The sequence below is a fragment of the Protomyctophum parallelum genome (genome assembly GCF_964188405.1).
Source record: "Protomyctophum parallelum genome assembly, chromosome: 5".
Lineage (NCBI taxonomy): Eukaryota > Metazoa > Chordata > Actinopteri > Myctophiformes > Myctophidae > Protomyctophum > Protomyctophum parallelum.
In genome coordinates, this window is record NC_139702.1 from 34945995 (window position 1) to 34963450 (window position 17456).

The 17456-nt window shown below is 46.1% G+C and overlaps 1 protein-coding gene across 5 annotated transcripts in view; it reads left to right on the forward strand.

The window, feature by feature from the left end:
* tenm3 (teneurin transmembrane protein 3) overlaps positions 1-17456 on the forward strand; it is a 352973-nt gene that overhangs the window by 197844 nt on the left and 137673 nt on the right. For all 5 annotated transcript variants that reach the window (XM_083765245.1, XM_083765247.1, XM_083765246.1 and 2 more), the window contains exons 6-9: positions 6560-6685; positions 11435-11518; positions 13732-13856; positions 16461-16752. In XM_083765245.1, the coding sequence (XP_083621371.1) occupies positions 6560-6685; positions 11435-11518; positions 13732-13856; positions 16461-16752 (627 nt within the window). The remainder of the gene's footprint in view (positions 1-6559; positions 6686-11434; positions 11519-13731; positions 13857-16460; positions 16753-17456) is intronic.

Below are 17456 nucleotides of genomic sequence, written 5' to 3' on the forward strand. Positions count from 1 at the left end.
AGCCGCCTGTGACACTGCCTCAATCGGCAGGTTTTGCTAGAGAGATTAGCGAGGTGCTAAAACTGCTAATGGCTGTGCGGGCCGGCGTGCATCTTCACCAACACTCTGACGACGCAAAGGAGGACATTCGAATGGGGGAGGGGAGCTCAGGGGGGCTAATTTATGGTTCGTATTTCTTATTTCTGCAAGCACCAATCGCCGCACCCATATAGTCGGTGCCGCTATACAGTGTTACACAAAACATCAAAAGTAGCAGATCTACAAGCTCGAAACGTGACGCGGAGCGACAGCTTTGCAGCTTGTAGATCTGCTACTTTTCATACTTTTACATTTGAATCCTGAAAAGTAATTACAGTTTTGGACATGATGAGGTTTCCACCCGACAGAGACGATATACGATGAATAGCAATCAAAAACAAAACTTTGAATACAAGTGAAAACCCTCGAGGTGATGGATGGTGTGGAGTCCTGCAGACAGATAGCAGGGTGTTAGACAGAGTGCTGGTCACACATAGCCTTGTTTAATTCTCTAACACACATCCCCACTGGCATAGATCCTGGATCCGGCTTAAACTAGGCTTGTTAATGTGTCACTTTGACTAATAATATTGGGGGCCCGGGAGCCCAGGATTTCTGGCCGTGTGTGTGTGTGACTGTGTGTGTGACTGTGTGTGACTGTGTGTGTGTGTGTGTGTGTGTGTGTGTGTGTGTGTGTGTGTGTGTGTGTGTGTGTGTGTGTGTGTGTGTGTGCGTGTGTGCGTGCATGTGTGCATCCTTGTATTTCTCTGAAAACCCATTAGCTCCTATAGACTGCATGGGATTATCTCATTTTGTAGTTTTTCCCCTCTGAAACCAGGGGTGTCACAGTGGTAGCTATAGGGCCTACTATGACCCATGAACCTGTGAAATCTGCATGGGCCGGTTCGCCAGGTTGCAAGACAAAAATATATATAGCGCATAATCTCTCAAAACAGAGTCGCACTGCTCCGTGGATTGGTTAGATATATGAGATTCCTTTTATTGTTTTTTGTTTATTCCATTTCCAGAGTCCAAAAGTACAATGTACAGTACAATGTCTGACTTTTACTTGTAACAGAGCTATTTCTACACTGCAGTATTGATACTTTTGCTTATGTAAAGAAATGGAGTGTATTTTCCCACCACTGTCTGTTTTCAAAGTGTGTGATTAACTTTATAGTGTGTGTGTGTGTGTGTGTGTGTGTGTGTGTGTGTGTGTGTGTGTGTGTGTGTGTGTGTGTGTGTGTGTGTGTGTGTGTGTGTGTGTGTGTGTGTGTGTTGTGTCATGCGGCATGGTGCTCTCTGGTTAATTAGGAAGGAAAGCCAGGCTTTGGGCCATGTGGAAGGCCTGGTGACGCTTAATTGAAGTTAATTGGACCCGACAAACAACACAGTCTGAGAGCATCAGAGATGAGCATTATTCACAGAAACACATGTACAGTCTCTCTCACCCATGCACAATGCACTGTGTTGTCCAGCCTATGCACGTGGAACGGAATCATTGGGTTCCATTTGTACACAGACACAATTAAATGAACACTAAAGCTTTATAGCGTAGATTGGGGTATATCAGAGATAACATGCATGTTGTTTCTGTCGGGTGGAAACCGTATATGTCCAAATAGGTTACTTTAGGATTCAAATTCCAAAAGTAGGAGATCTACAAACTCAAAATGTGTCACTTTGTGCCACATTTCGAACTTGTAGATCTTCTACTTTTCATGCTTTCGTGTGTGTATAGTATTTTGTGTGATCAAGCAGGGTACGTAAATTAATTTACAAAAAAATTATAAAATATATATTTTTTAAAAGGTAAAAGGTTTCAGTCCAGACAGAAACAATATCAATGGGGGTCCTTAGAAATAGGCTAATAAAAAAACCCGTTGAGAATAAGTGGACAACTGGACCAGTGAAGGGCAAATAAGTTAAGATTGTGCGAGTGCCATGCAGCTCTTTCCACTGCCTTCCTTTCTGTTCCCATCTCGTCTATTGTCCGTGGCAGTGGCTCTTTAAAGCCTCCCTCCATCCATCCATGCGGTGCGGTGTGTGTAGTCCCCGCTCAGCGTGTGAGAGATTAGCACCATCTGAACTGGGATCAGCCGTGTCTTTACCACTGCGAGTGGGAAAGGTTGTCAGCGGGGAGGGGGGCTGATCTCACATCTGCTTTGAACACAGCGGGGGGGTGGGAGGGGCGTAGGCCATTTATTTAGTTGATTTATATAAACCGGCTTCCCAAACTTGTATTTATTTAAAAGAAAATCCACGTCAAGGACCCCTGAATAGCCTTTGGCCTGTTTTTTTTCTTCTTTTTTTGTTTAAATAACAGATAACACAGACATTCCCCAAATAGATCACAATCTTTTTTTAATAATAACATTTTAAATGTTTATTAGATTTTTTTTTAATTTATTTCTCATCTCACTGACTCACCTGAAGCTCAGCGAGGCAATGAGAGCTGCTGCCAAGGACAGAGTGAGATGCAGAGAGCTGGTCAACAGACAGAGTGAGATGCAGAGAGCTGGTCAACAGACAGAGTGAGATGCAGAGAGCTGGCCAACAGACAGAGTGAGATGCAGAGAGCTGGCCAACAGACAGAGTGAGATGCAGAGAGCTGGCCAACAGACAGAGTGAGATGCAGAGAGCTGGCCAACAGACAGAGTGAGATGCAGAGAGCTGGTCAACAGACAGAGTGAGATGCAGAGAGCTGGTCAACAGACAGAGTGAGATGCAGAGAGCTGGTCAACAGACAGAGTGAGATGCAGAGAGCTGGTCAACAGACAGAGTGAGATGCAGAGAGCTGGCCAACAGACAGAGTGAGATGCAGAGAGCTGGTCAACAGACAGAGTGAGATGCAGAGAGCTGGCCAACAGACAGAGTGAGATGCAGAGAGCTGGTCAACAGACAGAGTGAGATGCAGAGAGCTGGCCAACAGACAGAGTGAGATGCAGAGAGCTGGCCAACAGACAGAGTGAGATGCAGAGAGCTGGCCAACAGACAGAGTGAGATGCAGAGAGCTTGTCAACAGACAGAGTGAGATGCAGAGAGCTGGCCAACAGACAGAGTGAGATGCAGAGAGCTGGCCAACAGACAGAGTGAGATGCAGAGAGCTGGTCAACAGACAGAGTGAGATGCAGAGAGCTGGCCAACAGACAGAGTGAGATGCAGAGAGCTTGTCAACAGACAGAGTGAGATGCAGAGAGCTGGCCAACAGACAGAGTGAGATGCAGAGAGCTGGACAACAGACACAGTGAGATGCAGAGAGCTGGCCAACAGACAGAGTGAGATGCAGAGAGCTGGCCAACAGATCATCTGTGGTGGCCCAACTACCATCTGGGGTTATTATGGGATATGAGGTACAGGGACATGTTCCTGTCCTCCTGGTGCAGCATGGCAGCCCGCTATAGAGGGTCACCCCCCTCACAACCTTTCCACTGCACTGTATACCGTTCAACTGGACTTGCTTTAATCTGTCTAAGCAGAAGTAGAGGAATTACTGCCCAAGGACGTTAACATTGATGCTGTACAGATCCGTCTACATTCCCAGGGCATGAACACACCATTGTGTCACGACACCCCATCACGCAACGGCGCATGAATACCGCTTGTCGATGCCGATATGCGTTGATTACAGGATCACACCTTTGGGCGCAAACAGTCCCCGGAATACAGAGACAAGCCTGTCATTATAACTCGGGCCTTGATACTCAGAGAGCAGGAAATGAATCCAGTAATGTATTGCCCTCTCTACGCCACCTCCGCTAAAGCGTGGCAAATGTAACGAATTATTGAAAAGCAACGTTAATATGGAGTTCCATCACGGCTTTCACTCCGACGTTCAATTTCATTCCTGAGAGAGTTGCCATGGATCCTAATCCTCTCTCTCTCTCTCTCTCTCTCTCTCTCTCTCTCTCTCTCTCTCTCTCTCTCTGTCACACACGCTCCATGTCGATCTACCAGCTCTCTCTCCCATGACCCTTTGCTCTCCTCCTCTACAGGAGGGGTAGTGGGTAGCTTGGTAGCACAGCGTGGCTCTAATTTAACGAGGGAGGTGTGTGTGTGTGTGTGTGTGTGTGTGTGTGTGTATGTGTGTGTGTGTGCATGCGTGCATGTGAACCCTGCAAAGGGCTTTCTCACTCTAAACGTGCCTAAGGTGTCTAATTGGTTCTTGACACGATTCTCCTCTTTCCCTCCGTCCTCCCTCCCCCTCTCTCTCCCACCGTCTCAGCTTTCTCTATCATTTATATGAAATAATTTGTTCCTCTATAATAAGAGCCATTAGTATGCGGCTGCCTCTCTGGGTATTTCAGCTCAGCGCTATCATCAGACAGCGGTCTGTCTGATTCTGACATGGATGACGGTGAAACATGCTGAGCCAGAGGGCCCTGCTAGCGATAGCACATCACTTAATGCCACCGTCATTAGCCTGAAGGATAGAAGGATAGTCTGTCCTTGAAGGCTTTGAATCTCCACACCTGTGTCTAGAACAGGACTCAATTCAATTCCCTTTAATCACTTAAGCCCTCTATACTTATGCTATCAATGAGATCGGTATTTAAGACATACTCAAAGGGACACTGCCTCAATACCTCATGCCTGACTTAACGGCTTCTCCAAAGTGAGCGACGCCCACGTAGAGGGAGCGACCATGACCCGGTACGCACCCAAATTTAGAATAAACACATTATGGGAAAATTCTCATTCTACCATCCACTAAATTATGACATCACTGTTCACAGTTGCCACACTGCCAGCGTTTTGTTTTTGTTTTTATTAATCTTACTAATCTTTGAAGACCCACAGTATATTTTGTTCTATGACTATGTAAATATCCCAAAAGAAAGAAGAGAGTCTTTACTTTCATCGGGAGAAAAAAGCTTTGCCACCATGATGTTCAGCTCTTTGGCAGTTGAATATAGCTTCGTTATAAAAAATACGCTGTCTGGGAATAGAAGTAATATTAACATTGGATTTCTTTACATCAGTTATTTCCGGGTGTGCTCTTCTTCGGAAGTCCTGGGATCACTCACAGGTTGTTGAAGAGCGCCCTCTATCGTAAAAAATTAAAACACCAAATGACATATACATAATGTCAGTTGTGGCCTGAGCTGACCTGTTCTGACATTCCATATGTTGATCCTTTCCCCACACGTCCTCCCATGTACACTCCCCCCGCTGCCACCCTTTAGATCTCCATATATGGAGCTGATCACTTCTGACAATATGTTGATCTGACCTCATCAAACCCTGTACACTCAAGACACGCCATATACTGGCCATATATGGAATTTGGCCAGTATAGAATTAATTCCATATGTTGATCTGACCCCCATACCAAAGCGCCAGTGCTCGCCCAGCAGTCTACTGTACATTGTTTGTGAGTTGGACTAATATCACTTTGAGAACAAACAGTGAGACAGTGGATGAAAGCAAACTAGGATGTAGTGCAACATGTTTATAGAGTTTATAGACTACTTCCAAACAGACAAAGGGGGACAAAGTCCCAGAATTTTGCGCTCATCGAGTCGTCCAGGTTTCGACACAGAAAACGTGGCTAATTAAGTGAAAGGCACGTTCTGCGCAACATGTCTTCTGATGGCCATGAACACTGACATTACCATGACACCTCAACTGGAGGAGGGAGAGAGAGAGAGTGGGCACCATCCCAAGGTCACGCACGCACGCACGCTTGTAATATATTTAACATAAATATTACAGAGACTTTAGTTATCACTGTAGAATACAGGGAACCATTTGTCATAGTTATAATTACTTTGTAATGTGAAAGAACGGAAGGCAGGCGATGTCCGCCAAAGGTTTAAATCAGCCGTTGTTGCCAGGTCCGCGTATTGTAAGCGAGTTGTAGTGTGTGTAAGTAACGTGTAGAAAGTCAGTTTTTGTGGCCTTGTTTTCATAGACCTGGCAACAGTGTTCCGTGGCCTGTGTGTGTGAGTGTGTGTGTGTGTGTGTGAGTGTGGATGCTTTTGACGCTGAGTTTGCAGTCCGTGACGTCACTGCCGTGTGAGCGCAGTGGGTATAGGACGGCGGTGCAGTCGTTAGGACGACGGGCTAGGCATGACGTAAATGACTCTGTGTTCCTTAACCGTGTGTGCGCCTGAAGTTTTACTATTGTAATATTAGATGCTACTGTGCTTAATGTACTATAAGTGTGGAAAGGTGTGCACTGCCATATGCTGTTTAGTCGGCTTGGTAATTGTTCCACTTTACACAAACCTCCGAGGCTAAATGCCAAACGCAACGGACGCACGCACGCACACACACACAGGGCCTTGGGGGTGTTTGGAGAGCTTGTTAAAATGTGGTGCTTCAGTATGCCTTGATCAACGAGATACGCTAACTCCTACTTTGACCTGTCCATGGCTCTTTAAACGCACACACACAGATGCACACACGCACACACACGTCACACGCACACACACACACGTGCACCGTTTATCCTGCAGCGTGGTTTTTAGGCCCACAGGGAGTAATGATGTGGTCTCTCTCTCTCTCTCTCTCTCTCTCTCTCTCTCGCCCCATGCAGCCATGCATCTGTTTGGTCTGAACTGGCAGCTGCAGGAGAGCGAGGGCTATGGGGCGTTCGAGAATGGAGTAGGAGGCGTGGCCAGAGACACCACGCCCAACACCATCCTGGTGTCCACAGACAACGGTGAGACCACGCCCCCAACTCTAACCACTTCATCCCCATTAAGACCTGAGACCACGCCCCCAACTCTAACCACTTCATCCCCATTAAGACCTGAGACCACGCCCCCAACTCTAACCACTTCATCCCCATTAAGACCTGAGACCACGCCCCCAACTCTAACCACTTCATCCCCATTAAGACCTGAGACCACGCCCCCAACTCTAACCACTTCATCCCCATTAAGACCTGAGACCACGCCCCCAACTCTAACCACTTCATCCCCATTAAGACCTGAGACCACGCCCCCAACTCTAACCACTTCATCCCCATTAAGACCTGAGCCCACGCCCCCAACTCTAACCACTTCATCCCCATTAAGACCTGAGACCACGCCCCCAACTCTAACCACTTCATCCCCATTAAGACCTGAGACCACGCCCCCAACTCTAACCACTTCATCCCCATTAAGACCTGAGTCCAGATTCTACTAAATGTCTTCCAGATCCTGACAGTTTTCTGAAAAAACATATCAGTGCATTAACCTGACTCCGCCAGATGGTGTTCCAGGAGGGAACACTCTACTGCCACCTTCTGGTGGAGTCAGGTTACCGGAGCTCAAACCTTTTCATGTCAAGGAGCCCCAGAATGATATGTATTTGGCCACCGACCCCCATTTGAACATATGTTGTTCCAGGGACCCCCCCGATTGCTGTGAAAGAATATATATTCAAAGATTTGCACACATTTCATGATTTTTCCCAAATAGCAGATATACAAGCTTGTAGCACAGCACTATGCGTTCTCAGGTCTAAATGGGTTCAACCTTAGGGGTCCATGGAGGTTCCCTATAGGGGGCCTCAGGGTGGAGGTTCCCTATAGGGGTCCTCAGGGTGGAGGTCCCCTATAGGGGTCCTCAGGGTGGAGGTTCCCTATAGGGGTCCTCAGGGTGGAGGTTCCCTATAGGGGTCCTCAGGGTGGAGGTCCCCTATAGGGGTCCTCATGGTGGAGGTCCCCTATAGGGGTCCTCAGGGTGGAGGTTCCCTATAGGGGTCCTCAGGGTGGAGGTTCCCTATAGGGGTCCTCAGGGTGGAGGTTCCCTATAGGGGTCCTCATGGTGGAGGTTCCCTATAGGGGTCCTCAGGGTGGAGGTTCCCTATAGGGGGCCTCAGGGTGGAGGTTCCCTATAGGGGGCCTCAGGGTGGAGGTTCCCTATAGGGGGCCTCAGGGTGGAGGTTCCCTATAGGGGTCCTCAGTGTGGAGGTTCCCTATAGGGGTCCTCAGTGTGGAGGTCCCCTATAGGGGTCCTCAGGGTGGAGGTTCCCTATAGGGGTCCTCAGGGTGGAGGTTCCCTATAGGGGTCCTCATGGTGGAGGTTCCCTATAGGGGTCCTCAGGGTGGAGGTTCCCTATAGGGGTCCTCAGGGTGGAGGTTCCCTATAGGGGGCCTCAGGGTGGAGGTTCCCTATAGGGGGCCTCAGGGTGGAGGTTCCCTATAGGGGTCCTCATGGTGGAGGTTCCCTATAGGGGTCCTCAGGGTGGAGGTTCCCTATAGGGGTCCTCAGGGTGGAGGTTCCCTATAGGGGGCCTCAGGGAGGAGGTCCCCTATAGGGGTCCTCATGGTGGAGGTCCCCTATAGGGGTCCTCAGGGTGGAGGTCCCCTATAGGGGGCCTCAGGGTGGAGGTCCCCTATAGGGGGCCTCAGGGTGGAGGTCCCCTATAGGGGTCCTCAGCAGTACTGCAGGGCGGCCTCCAGATCCTACATGTAGGAACCTTTTTTATTTAATTCTCTAACCTCTTGAACTTTAGCATTCTATATTCTGTTGGGACCATTTGCCGAAAATAGCAGATCTACAAGCTCACAATACATCGCATCACGAGAGGATGGACAAAATGACCTCTCTCTCTCTCTCTCTCTCTCTCTCTCTCTCTCTCTCTCTCTCTCTCTCTCGCCTCCAATACTTCTCGGAGAAATATACCCAGTCAGGCATAGTAGGGAGAGAGAGAGAGAGAGAGAGAGAGAGAGAGAGAGAGAGAGAGAGAGAGAGAGAGAGAGAGAGGCGAGGGGGGGTGTGTGTTTGTGTGTGTGTGTGTGTGTGTGTGTGTGTGTGTGTGTGTGGAGAGAGAGATCTTGATTGCTGCTTCTCTCGTTGTGTTTTTTAAAGACTAAAATTGATATCATACTGCAGAGTCTGGCTCTCTCTCTCTCTCGCACACACACACACACGCACACATACACACACGCGCGTGTGCACGGGAAGTGCGAGGTCGAACGTACATAGGAAGTTCTCCGGTTTCGTCTAATGATTCCCAGCTGTTATTACCAGGTCCATTAATTAGCTTGGAACAGCTTTTTTTTTGAAAAGTTCAACAGAGAGAGAGAGAGAGAGAGAGAGAGAGAGAGAGTGTGTGTCTGTGTGTGGGTGTGTGTGTGCATGCATGTATGTATTTGCGTGCGACTGTGCGTGTGTCCCACGACTTTGTGGAATTGTGTCCTTGCATTCCATTCTTTATAGAAGTGTGTGTGTGTGTGTGTGTGTGTGTGTGTGTGTGTGTGTGTGTGTGTGTGTGTGTGTGTGTGTGTGTGTGTGCGAGTGTGTGTGTGTGTGTGTGTGCGTGCACGTGCTCGCTCTACGTAACGTCTAGACCACAACACACACACACACACACACACACACACACACACACACACACACACACACACACACACACACCAGTTCTGCCAGTATAAAGTGCTGGTTTAAGCCCAGTTGCCTTGGGCTGAAGGCTTTAGGTCTTAAGTAGCTAAAGTTAAGTGCTCTGTCATGTGGGAGTGTTCTTTAGTAGCATATATCAAATCTCCCTACATATTTATAGTGTGCAGGAAAATCTTCACCCTTGTACGGGTCCATTTGGTTCAATTTGTATACTCTCTGAGGTGCTGTTTCTTTTTTCTTTTTTTTAAGTTAAGTTAAGTTCAATTTGTATTGTGTATTTGTTCGAGAATGAACAAACACTGTCTCTCCAGCTCTGTAAATTACAATTTACAATTTAGGCATTCAGCAGAAACTTGAATTCCTCTAGAACGACTTACATTGTAATTCCTTAAATGCATAGTGCATAACTGCATAAATAGTCATCGACTATCGGATCATAAGTAAACCAAGAACCTAATGTAAAATAAAAAATAAAAAATCAGGGTCGGATTACCAATTTGATCCAATCAGGACAGGAGAAATATAACCCCCAAAAGGGTAATTATTCATCACCTTTAATTTGATATTGTGTCACGCGTATCAGAGGAGACACACTGTTGAGCTGCATGTGCTCTCCAGGCCTGGGACCAACTGCAGGAGTTGTATTTAGTCTCTGTCAGGTGGAAACCTCATATGTGTCCAAACTCCAAAACGGTTAATTTCCTGGATTCAAATTAAAAAGCGTAATTCTTTATTAAAAGGCTTGAAGCGCGATGCTTCATGCCACGTTTCAAGCTTGTAGATCTGCTGCCTTTGATACTGTGTAAGATGCTGTAGCGTGTAGCATGATCAAGTATGGACATAGTCATAAGATGATTCTGCCCAGACAGAAGTGTTAACATTGACACCAAATTTTGAAGTCTTTTGAATAAAAATAGCAAAAATATGTATTTTAGTTCTACTATTATCTTCTCCCCTTGTCCCTCCTTAACATTTTAGTCTAGTTTCTACTCACCATAGTTCTAGTCAACAACATCAACACTGTTCTGCAGATCGTATGATGTGAATTCCGTCGCCATCGCAGGTCTGCAGGGACATCCGCAACGCGTGCCAGCCAGGTTTTGTGGACCCTTTGTCGTACATGCCAGTGCTTTGCATCCCCTAATGCGCTATAAAAGTAAAATAGAAGCTCTGTTTGACGAGACAAGACCACGAGAGGAGATCTGTCACAGTGTTTTATGTTACATGTGACAATAAAGGGGACTGGTGGGAATTGAAACGGCCGGGATTCATTGGCAGGTTTTGTTCAATGGAATACAGAAATACAGCAGAATATATAATATATATATATTAGCATCTGAGCTCTTCAGAGAATAACAGCAATGCACGGAAATAATTGATGAAGATAGAATTATAGGGGCCTGTAGTCCGCTGAGGGTTTTTTCCCCCTGGCGGCTGAAAACGCCAACGCGTTCGCTTAAAAACGCTTCCAAGACAGAAAAAACCTCCACGCGTGAACGGGACCCGGTGCAAATGAAATCGTCTCTTGTCGGGTTGACACCTCATTATGTCCAGAACTGTTATACTTTTCAGGATGCAAATTCAAAAACAGCAAAGATCTATGGCCATTTGGAGCTTGTCGATCTGCTACTTTTGATGCTTTCGTGTGATGCTGTATAGCGTGATCAAACACACAACAAGTTAAGAATATGGAGATAAGGGATTCCTGCCTGACGGCAACGAAATGCTCAGCAGCACACAGCGGACATTAATGCTCAGGCTTCTGGGGCTGCAGCCCTGGGCAACAATGATGAGAAAACCTCTTGGCGCACAGCACACGGCCCCTTAAGCAGGAGAGAATACTGCCTCGGGGTGAGTGGGGAAAACACATTTCATCAGTGATGTACAGTAATAATCCTCCTGATCCTTAATAAATATAGCCTACCTTGGTTATCTGGAAGGGTTAGGGGATCAGATCATGACTACAACTGCCTGTGTTGCTGTGGCTGTGGCTTGAAAAGCAAGCAATGATGGCTGATGTAATGCTATACTAATGTAAACTAATCTCTCTCTCTCTCTCTCTCTCTCTCTCTCTCTAGGTAAACTATTCCTTCAAGAGAACAACACTATTGACACGGGGGAGGTGGATGTAGGTAGACGCGCCGTGCAAGATGTTCCACCAGGTATTCACATATACGCGCACACACACACACACACACACACACACACACACACACACACACACACACACACACACACACACACACACACACACACACACACACACACACACAGCTCCATATATATTGACCTGTCCAAAACAGAGGCTGAAATTGGTAAAAATAAAAAAGGACAAAAAAAGTAGTATTCTAGTTTCAATTTGGCTTCAATGTGCATTCACACTCTGGTTGGCAATGTTTACTTGGGACCACCAGGGACCACCGGGGGTCCAAATGGATCCATCCTACGGGTCTAACTCTTGAGTGTCCAAACTGTCCATGGTGTAATGCATATCAATGTAGAGGTTCTTGAAATAAAATAAAAGGGTCTATATCTACCTGTCCAAAACAGAGACACCAGGCTGAGTGTGCACTCCAGTTTCAATTTGCCTTCAGTGTTCGTGGCTACATATATATAGCCATCTCCGAGGGGATCCCTGCAAGATCCACAAGATTTGGTTTATTTTGTGACATAGACAGACGTCTTTTGTGCTCATTCATATTTGTGTGCCACAAATGATTTGTAGAGTTATCACTCCACGAATAGCCTTGGGGACTGCAGACATTTTGTTTTCAAAGGAGGGAAAAAGCCTGGGAGAAGGAATTGTTGCATAGCTGCTCCCCTCTCTCTCTCTCTCTCTCTCTCTCTCTCTCTCTCTCTCTCCCTCTCTCTCTCTCTCTCTCTCTCTCTCTCTCTCTCTCTCTCTCTCTCTTACTTAGTCATGCCCTAAACCTGTGTCTAATCACACACACACACACACACACACACACACACACACACACACACACACACACACACTGGGTACACTGTCACGTCAACCATTGCCTTGAGAAGGTGTCTCTTCTGGGTCTAGTGCGTGGCTTCTACTTGTAGCGTTGGGAAAAAAACTAGTGTCACATAGATATTCCATCCACCAGCTCAAGACATTTTCTTGACGCCTCTTGACACACACACACACACACACACACACACACACACACACACACACACACACACACACACACACACACACACACACACACACACATTTAACATCTTTATTTGTATTCACATTTTACAAGAAATTTCTTGAACACAAACAATAGTGGATGCGCAAACTTGAGAAAACTCTACAACAAGTGCTTCAGATACAGATCACGGGTACAGAAAGCATCGCCTTCTCCATATATGGCGACTGCCAATTATTGCAGACACTGAACAGAATTTTGCCGATGCCTTAGCTCTCGGCTTGGGCATGCCTGCAATCTGCAGGCCCCTCACGACTGATTTGTGGACATTACCGAGGCTTCCAAATATGAACACAAGTAGTTTACATCTGTAGCCAAGCTGTATAATAGCATCCTTAAGACGCTGGTACTTAAGCACCTTGGTAAGGAATGCCTCTTCCATACTGTGGTCAAATGTACATGCCACTTCCAAAATGGTCACACACACACACACACACACACACACACAGTGAACCAATAAGAAGTGGGCGTCCGTTTACAGCGCTTGTTTGATCCACCCTTCTATGCCCAGAAAAGTAAGACCAAGGAAAGACTGCCCTCATCTCATCTCAAATGCCCTGGGCAAATGGAACAGACTCCAGGACTGTGAAACTCGATGGATTGATATTTAAGGATGGTACTATATCACACTTTATTTAAAATTTTACTCTGGGCTGTCCTTGAATAAGAGAGCTTGCTCTCAACGGCCTTCAATAATGGTCAATAAAAAAAGATGAAGTGACACAGAGAATACTCTGTTATGAAGGGAACTAGTTCCTTCTATGTTACACATACTAACACACAGCGGGCCATAGAATATGGTAGGGACCTCTACTTTGAGGGTGGTTTATAAACCTTTACAAAGCTTCATAAATGGATGTCTACAGTGACGGGAGACTTTTCCTTTTGTTCGACTTGGTACGCCCGTTAAATTGACCATGTCTGGTTCTAACGTTAGACCATGTCTGGTTCTAACGTTAGACCATGTCTGGTTCTTATGTGAGCTAAAGTTGACGAAGAAACAGAAAGAATGACCACTAGGGAGAGAGAGAGAGGAATGGACAGCAGGTTAAGCAGGGTTGAAGGAGTTCAAATGGACAGTCTCATTTGTCATTTTCTCGTGTGTGTACGTGTTTGTGTGTGTGCGTGCGTGTGTGTGTGTGTGTGTGTGTGTGTGTGTGTGTGTACAGGCATCTTCTGGAGGTCTCAGCTGTACATAGACCAGCCCCAGTTCCTGAAGTTCAACATCTCTGTGCAGAAGGACGCACTGGTGGGCGTATACGGACGCAAGGGCCTGCCCCCCACACACACACAGGTAGGACACGCACACACAGTCTCACACACACACACACACACACACACACACACACACACACACACACACACACACACACACACACACACACACACACACACACACACACACACACAGACACACATTTACCACTTCAGCCCTATTTAAGCGCTGGCTGCGACGCAATGTGAGATTGTAGATCAGCTTTTTTTGCCAAATGACCGCTCCAGAATAAGGAGGATTCTCATTTTTCTTGAATCGGATCAAAACCTGAATCAGAGCAGAAATTAATAATACAAAAAAATGCAGCTTTGGCTCATTAAAACATTCTTCTGCAACTGATCTGAGAGGCTCTGAAGTGCTCAGAGGGACTTTCACAGTTGTTTTAAATATGCGTATTCAAGAAAAACACTGTGCTTTGAATTCAGACTTCTTATTAACTCTCACATCAGGTGCTGATGCAATGTTGAATGTTCGCTGTTGCTGGGCAGAAACCTTGTATCTCCATCTCTTTTTCAACTTGTTAAGGAATAAGCCAAGAGCTTGTGACTAAATTATAACTACATTGGATCCATTTGGAAGTCGGAAAACACAAATATATATTTTTTCCCCACATTTCCTGAAAGGTAAGACATACAAGGTTTTCCACATAGCATTTTGAACCATACATTCATAAACATATATTATGTAAAATCATTTCAGCCGTGGGTTTGTTTACAGTTCACTCACATCCCGAGTCATGCTCAAGCATGCATTCCTATTTATATATATATATATATATATATATGTATAATTATTTTTTACCATGGATAAATGAGTGACACATCAATAGAAAGGTGCTGGTGCTGATGAAAGAGCCTTTTGAAGCAACATTCTCTGCCAGGTTGAGAGATTTTTGGTCTTAGAAATCCTGAGACAGGAAAATTATTTTGCACTGAATACCACAGAGACTTTGCACATCAGTTCTATACTGAAGGTTGCTGTTTGCGTTGGAGGGAACACTCACAACATATACAGTAGGTTTTCACTTGATCTGCCTCCCATTTGTTTTGCTGTGCGTATACGCAATGAATACCATTGCTGTGCATAATATCATGAGCCCCTAACACAGCAGCCAGCGCCATCATTAAGTTTTACTGTAAGTAGGACAACTACTGCACATTTTTGAAGGCTGCAAACAAAGCCATTCGTCTCATTTTGGACGCAGTCTGCAAGGTGAACAGCGTTCCAAATAACATTAAACAGTCATCTGTCTTTCTGGGAAATGGTCTCCGTTGCCTTCTGCTTTGCCTAATTGGCCCTTTATCAGGGACACTTTGAGAGCAAAGCCTTTCATTTATTTGATGAAGCCAGGCCATTAAAAAAAACTAAAGTGACATTTAAATGGTTTATGTTAAGAATACAAAGCCACCTGTCCCTTAAATCGACATGAACCCTAGAGTCTCCTATTCTGGTGGTGGTGAACAATCACAACACAACATATTGCAAGATTGAAGATTGGCAAATTTTCTGTCAATATACAGGTATTTAGTGTACAGCGAAAACAGGAGAGGGCCGAGTATAGGCCCTGGGGCACTGTGTGTGCGTGTGCATGTGCGCTCGTGCATGTTTTAAGTCAATATGTCTTTATTATGCTCCATTTACAGCATAGGTACTTCGATCACTGCTAGACACGTAATTAGTCAGTGTATACACGTATGCACGCACGCATGCATGCACATGCACACACGCATGCATGCACATGCACACGCTCTCGCTACGTTACCTCTATCTCTCTCTATGAAAACAAAACAACAAAGGAAGTCATCTTGACTAATATCCATGTTGAGAGAGAGAGAGATATAGAGAAGCTCCCCCCTCTCTCTCTCTTTTTTTTCTCTCTATCTCTCAACATGTATACTAGTGTGTGTGACTGTGTGTGTGTGTGCGTACGCCGTATGTATGACGTGCGTGTGTGCATGCGTGCATGCGCATCTTGCATCGACAGTATATAGGTATAGGTAATTATCTAGCATGTGCTCAACTCTCATGTGTTCAGACATGGTATTGATGTCCATTTAAAAGGACCTCCTCAGTCGATGTTGCTTATTAGCTGCATGGTGCAGGCTGCTCTGGAACCCACATGTACAGTATACAGCAGGGCTCTTCAACAGGGGCCCGGGACCTGAGAGATGAACATATATTATTGGATGATTGGATTCCAGGTGGTTATTTTAAAGTGTTCCAATTAAGATTTGAATCACCTTCAATTTCACTTGTTTATCATTCTCTCTCCTGATTGGATGAAATTGGTATCCAGACCTTGAAAATGCATTTTCTGTTCACCAATGAGCAGGAGTGATCCCTGTTAGTGAGCAAACAAACCTTTCTATCAGAATAGAGATCTATTACCACTATATAACACATACTTTTTTTTGTATATACTTTATTGAGTCAATAAAGACAATACAAGACAATATCATTAAAGAAGCACTATAACTCTCCTCTTCTATACCAATGGCCAATACCACAATGTAAAGATACTCTATTACAAGTAAAAGTCCAGTATTTTCCGATTATCAAAGTGTTATCAGCCGATAATACCCGACATCCCTAATTCCATCATTCTGTTTTGTTTTCCTCCAGTATGACTTTGTGGAGCTGCTGGACGGCAGTCGGCTCATCTCCAAGGAGAAGCGAGCGCTGAGTGACGCAGACAACTCGCGCGCACACTCCTCCTCCTCCTCCTCCTCCTCCTCCTCAGCAGCAGGGGCCGCTCAGGAGCTGGAGGAGGTGGGGGCGGGCGCCCGGCACGTGCGCTCCGTCAACGTGCACGAGGCCGGCTTCATCCAGTTCCTGGACACGGGCATCTGGCACCTGGCCTTCTACAATGACGGACGCAACACCGAACAGGTCATCTACAACACCGTCCTCATAGGTGAGTCTATTCCAGCAGAAACCTCTTAGCTCCATTATTGTTATATTTCTTTCTTTCGCGGCTTTCGCCTTTATTTTTTATATCTTTTTATAGAGGGACAGACAGTAGGCTGACAGGAATTGGGGGAGAGAGATGGGGGAGTGACATGCAGTAAAGGCCGCCGGGATCGGGAGTCGAACCCGCGGCACACTGCCAGACTCGGACTACCGGCTAAGGTGCCTGGACCGCTGAGCCACGGCCCAGGCCTAGCTCCATTATTTTCACTTGTTTGTGTTCTCACAAACATATGAGAACAATGACCAAGGCATGTCTGCATGGTCGTCATACCTAGGTTAAGTGCTGAGGGTTGAGGGTTATGGCAGACAATTAGGAGAGAGTCTGCATCAGTTCTAACTGCAATGGGGAATTAATTTGTTCCATAGTTTGGGAGTCAGGAGGGAGAAGAGTCTGGGATGTGTGGACCGTTGTTCAGAGTGTTTTAGGGAAGGGATAAGAGTCTGGGATGTGTGGAGTGTTGTCCAGGGTGTTTTAGGGAAGGGAGAAGAGTCTGGGATGTGTGGAGCGTTGTCCAGGGTGTTTTAGGGAAGGGAGAAGAGTCTGGGATGTGTGGAGCGTTGTCCAGGGTGTTTTAGGGAAGGGAGAAGAGTCTGGGATGTGTGGAGCGTTGTCCAGGGTGTTTTAGGGAAGGTTCTGACAGCTTCCCT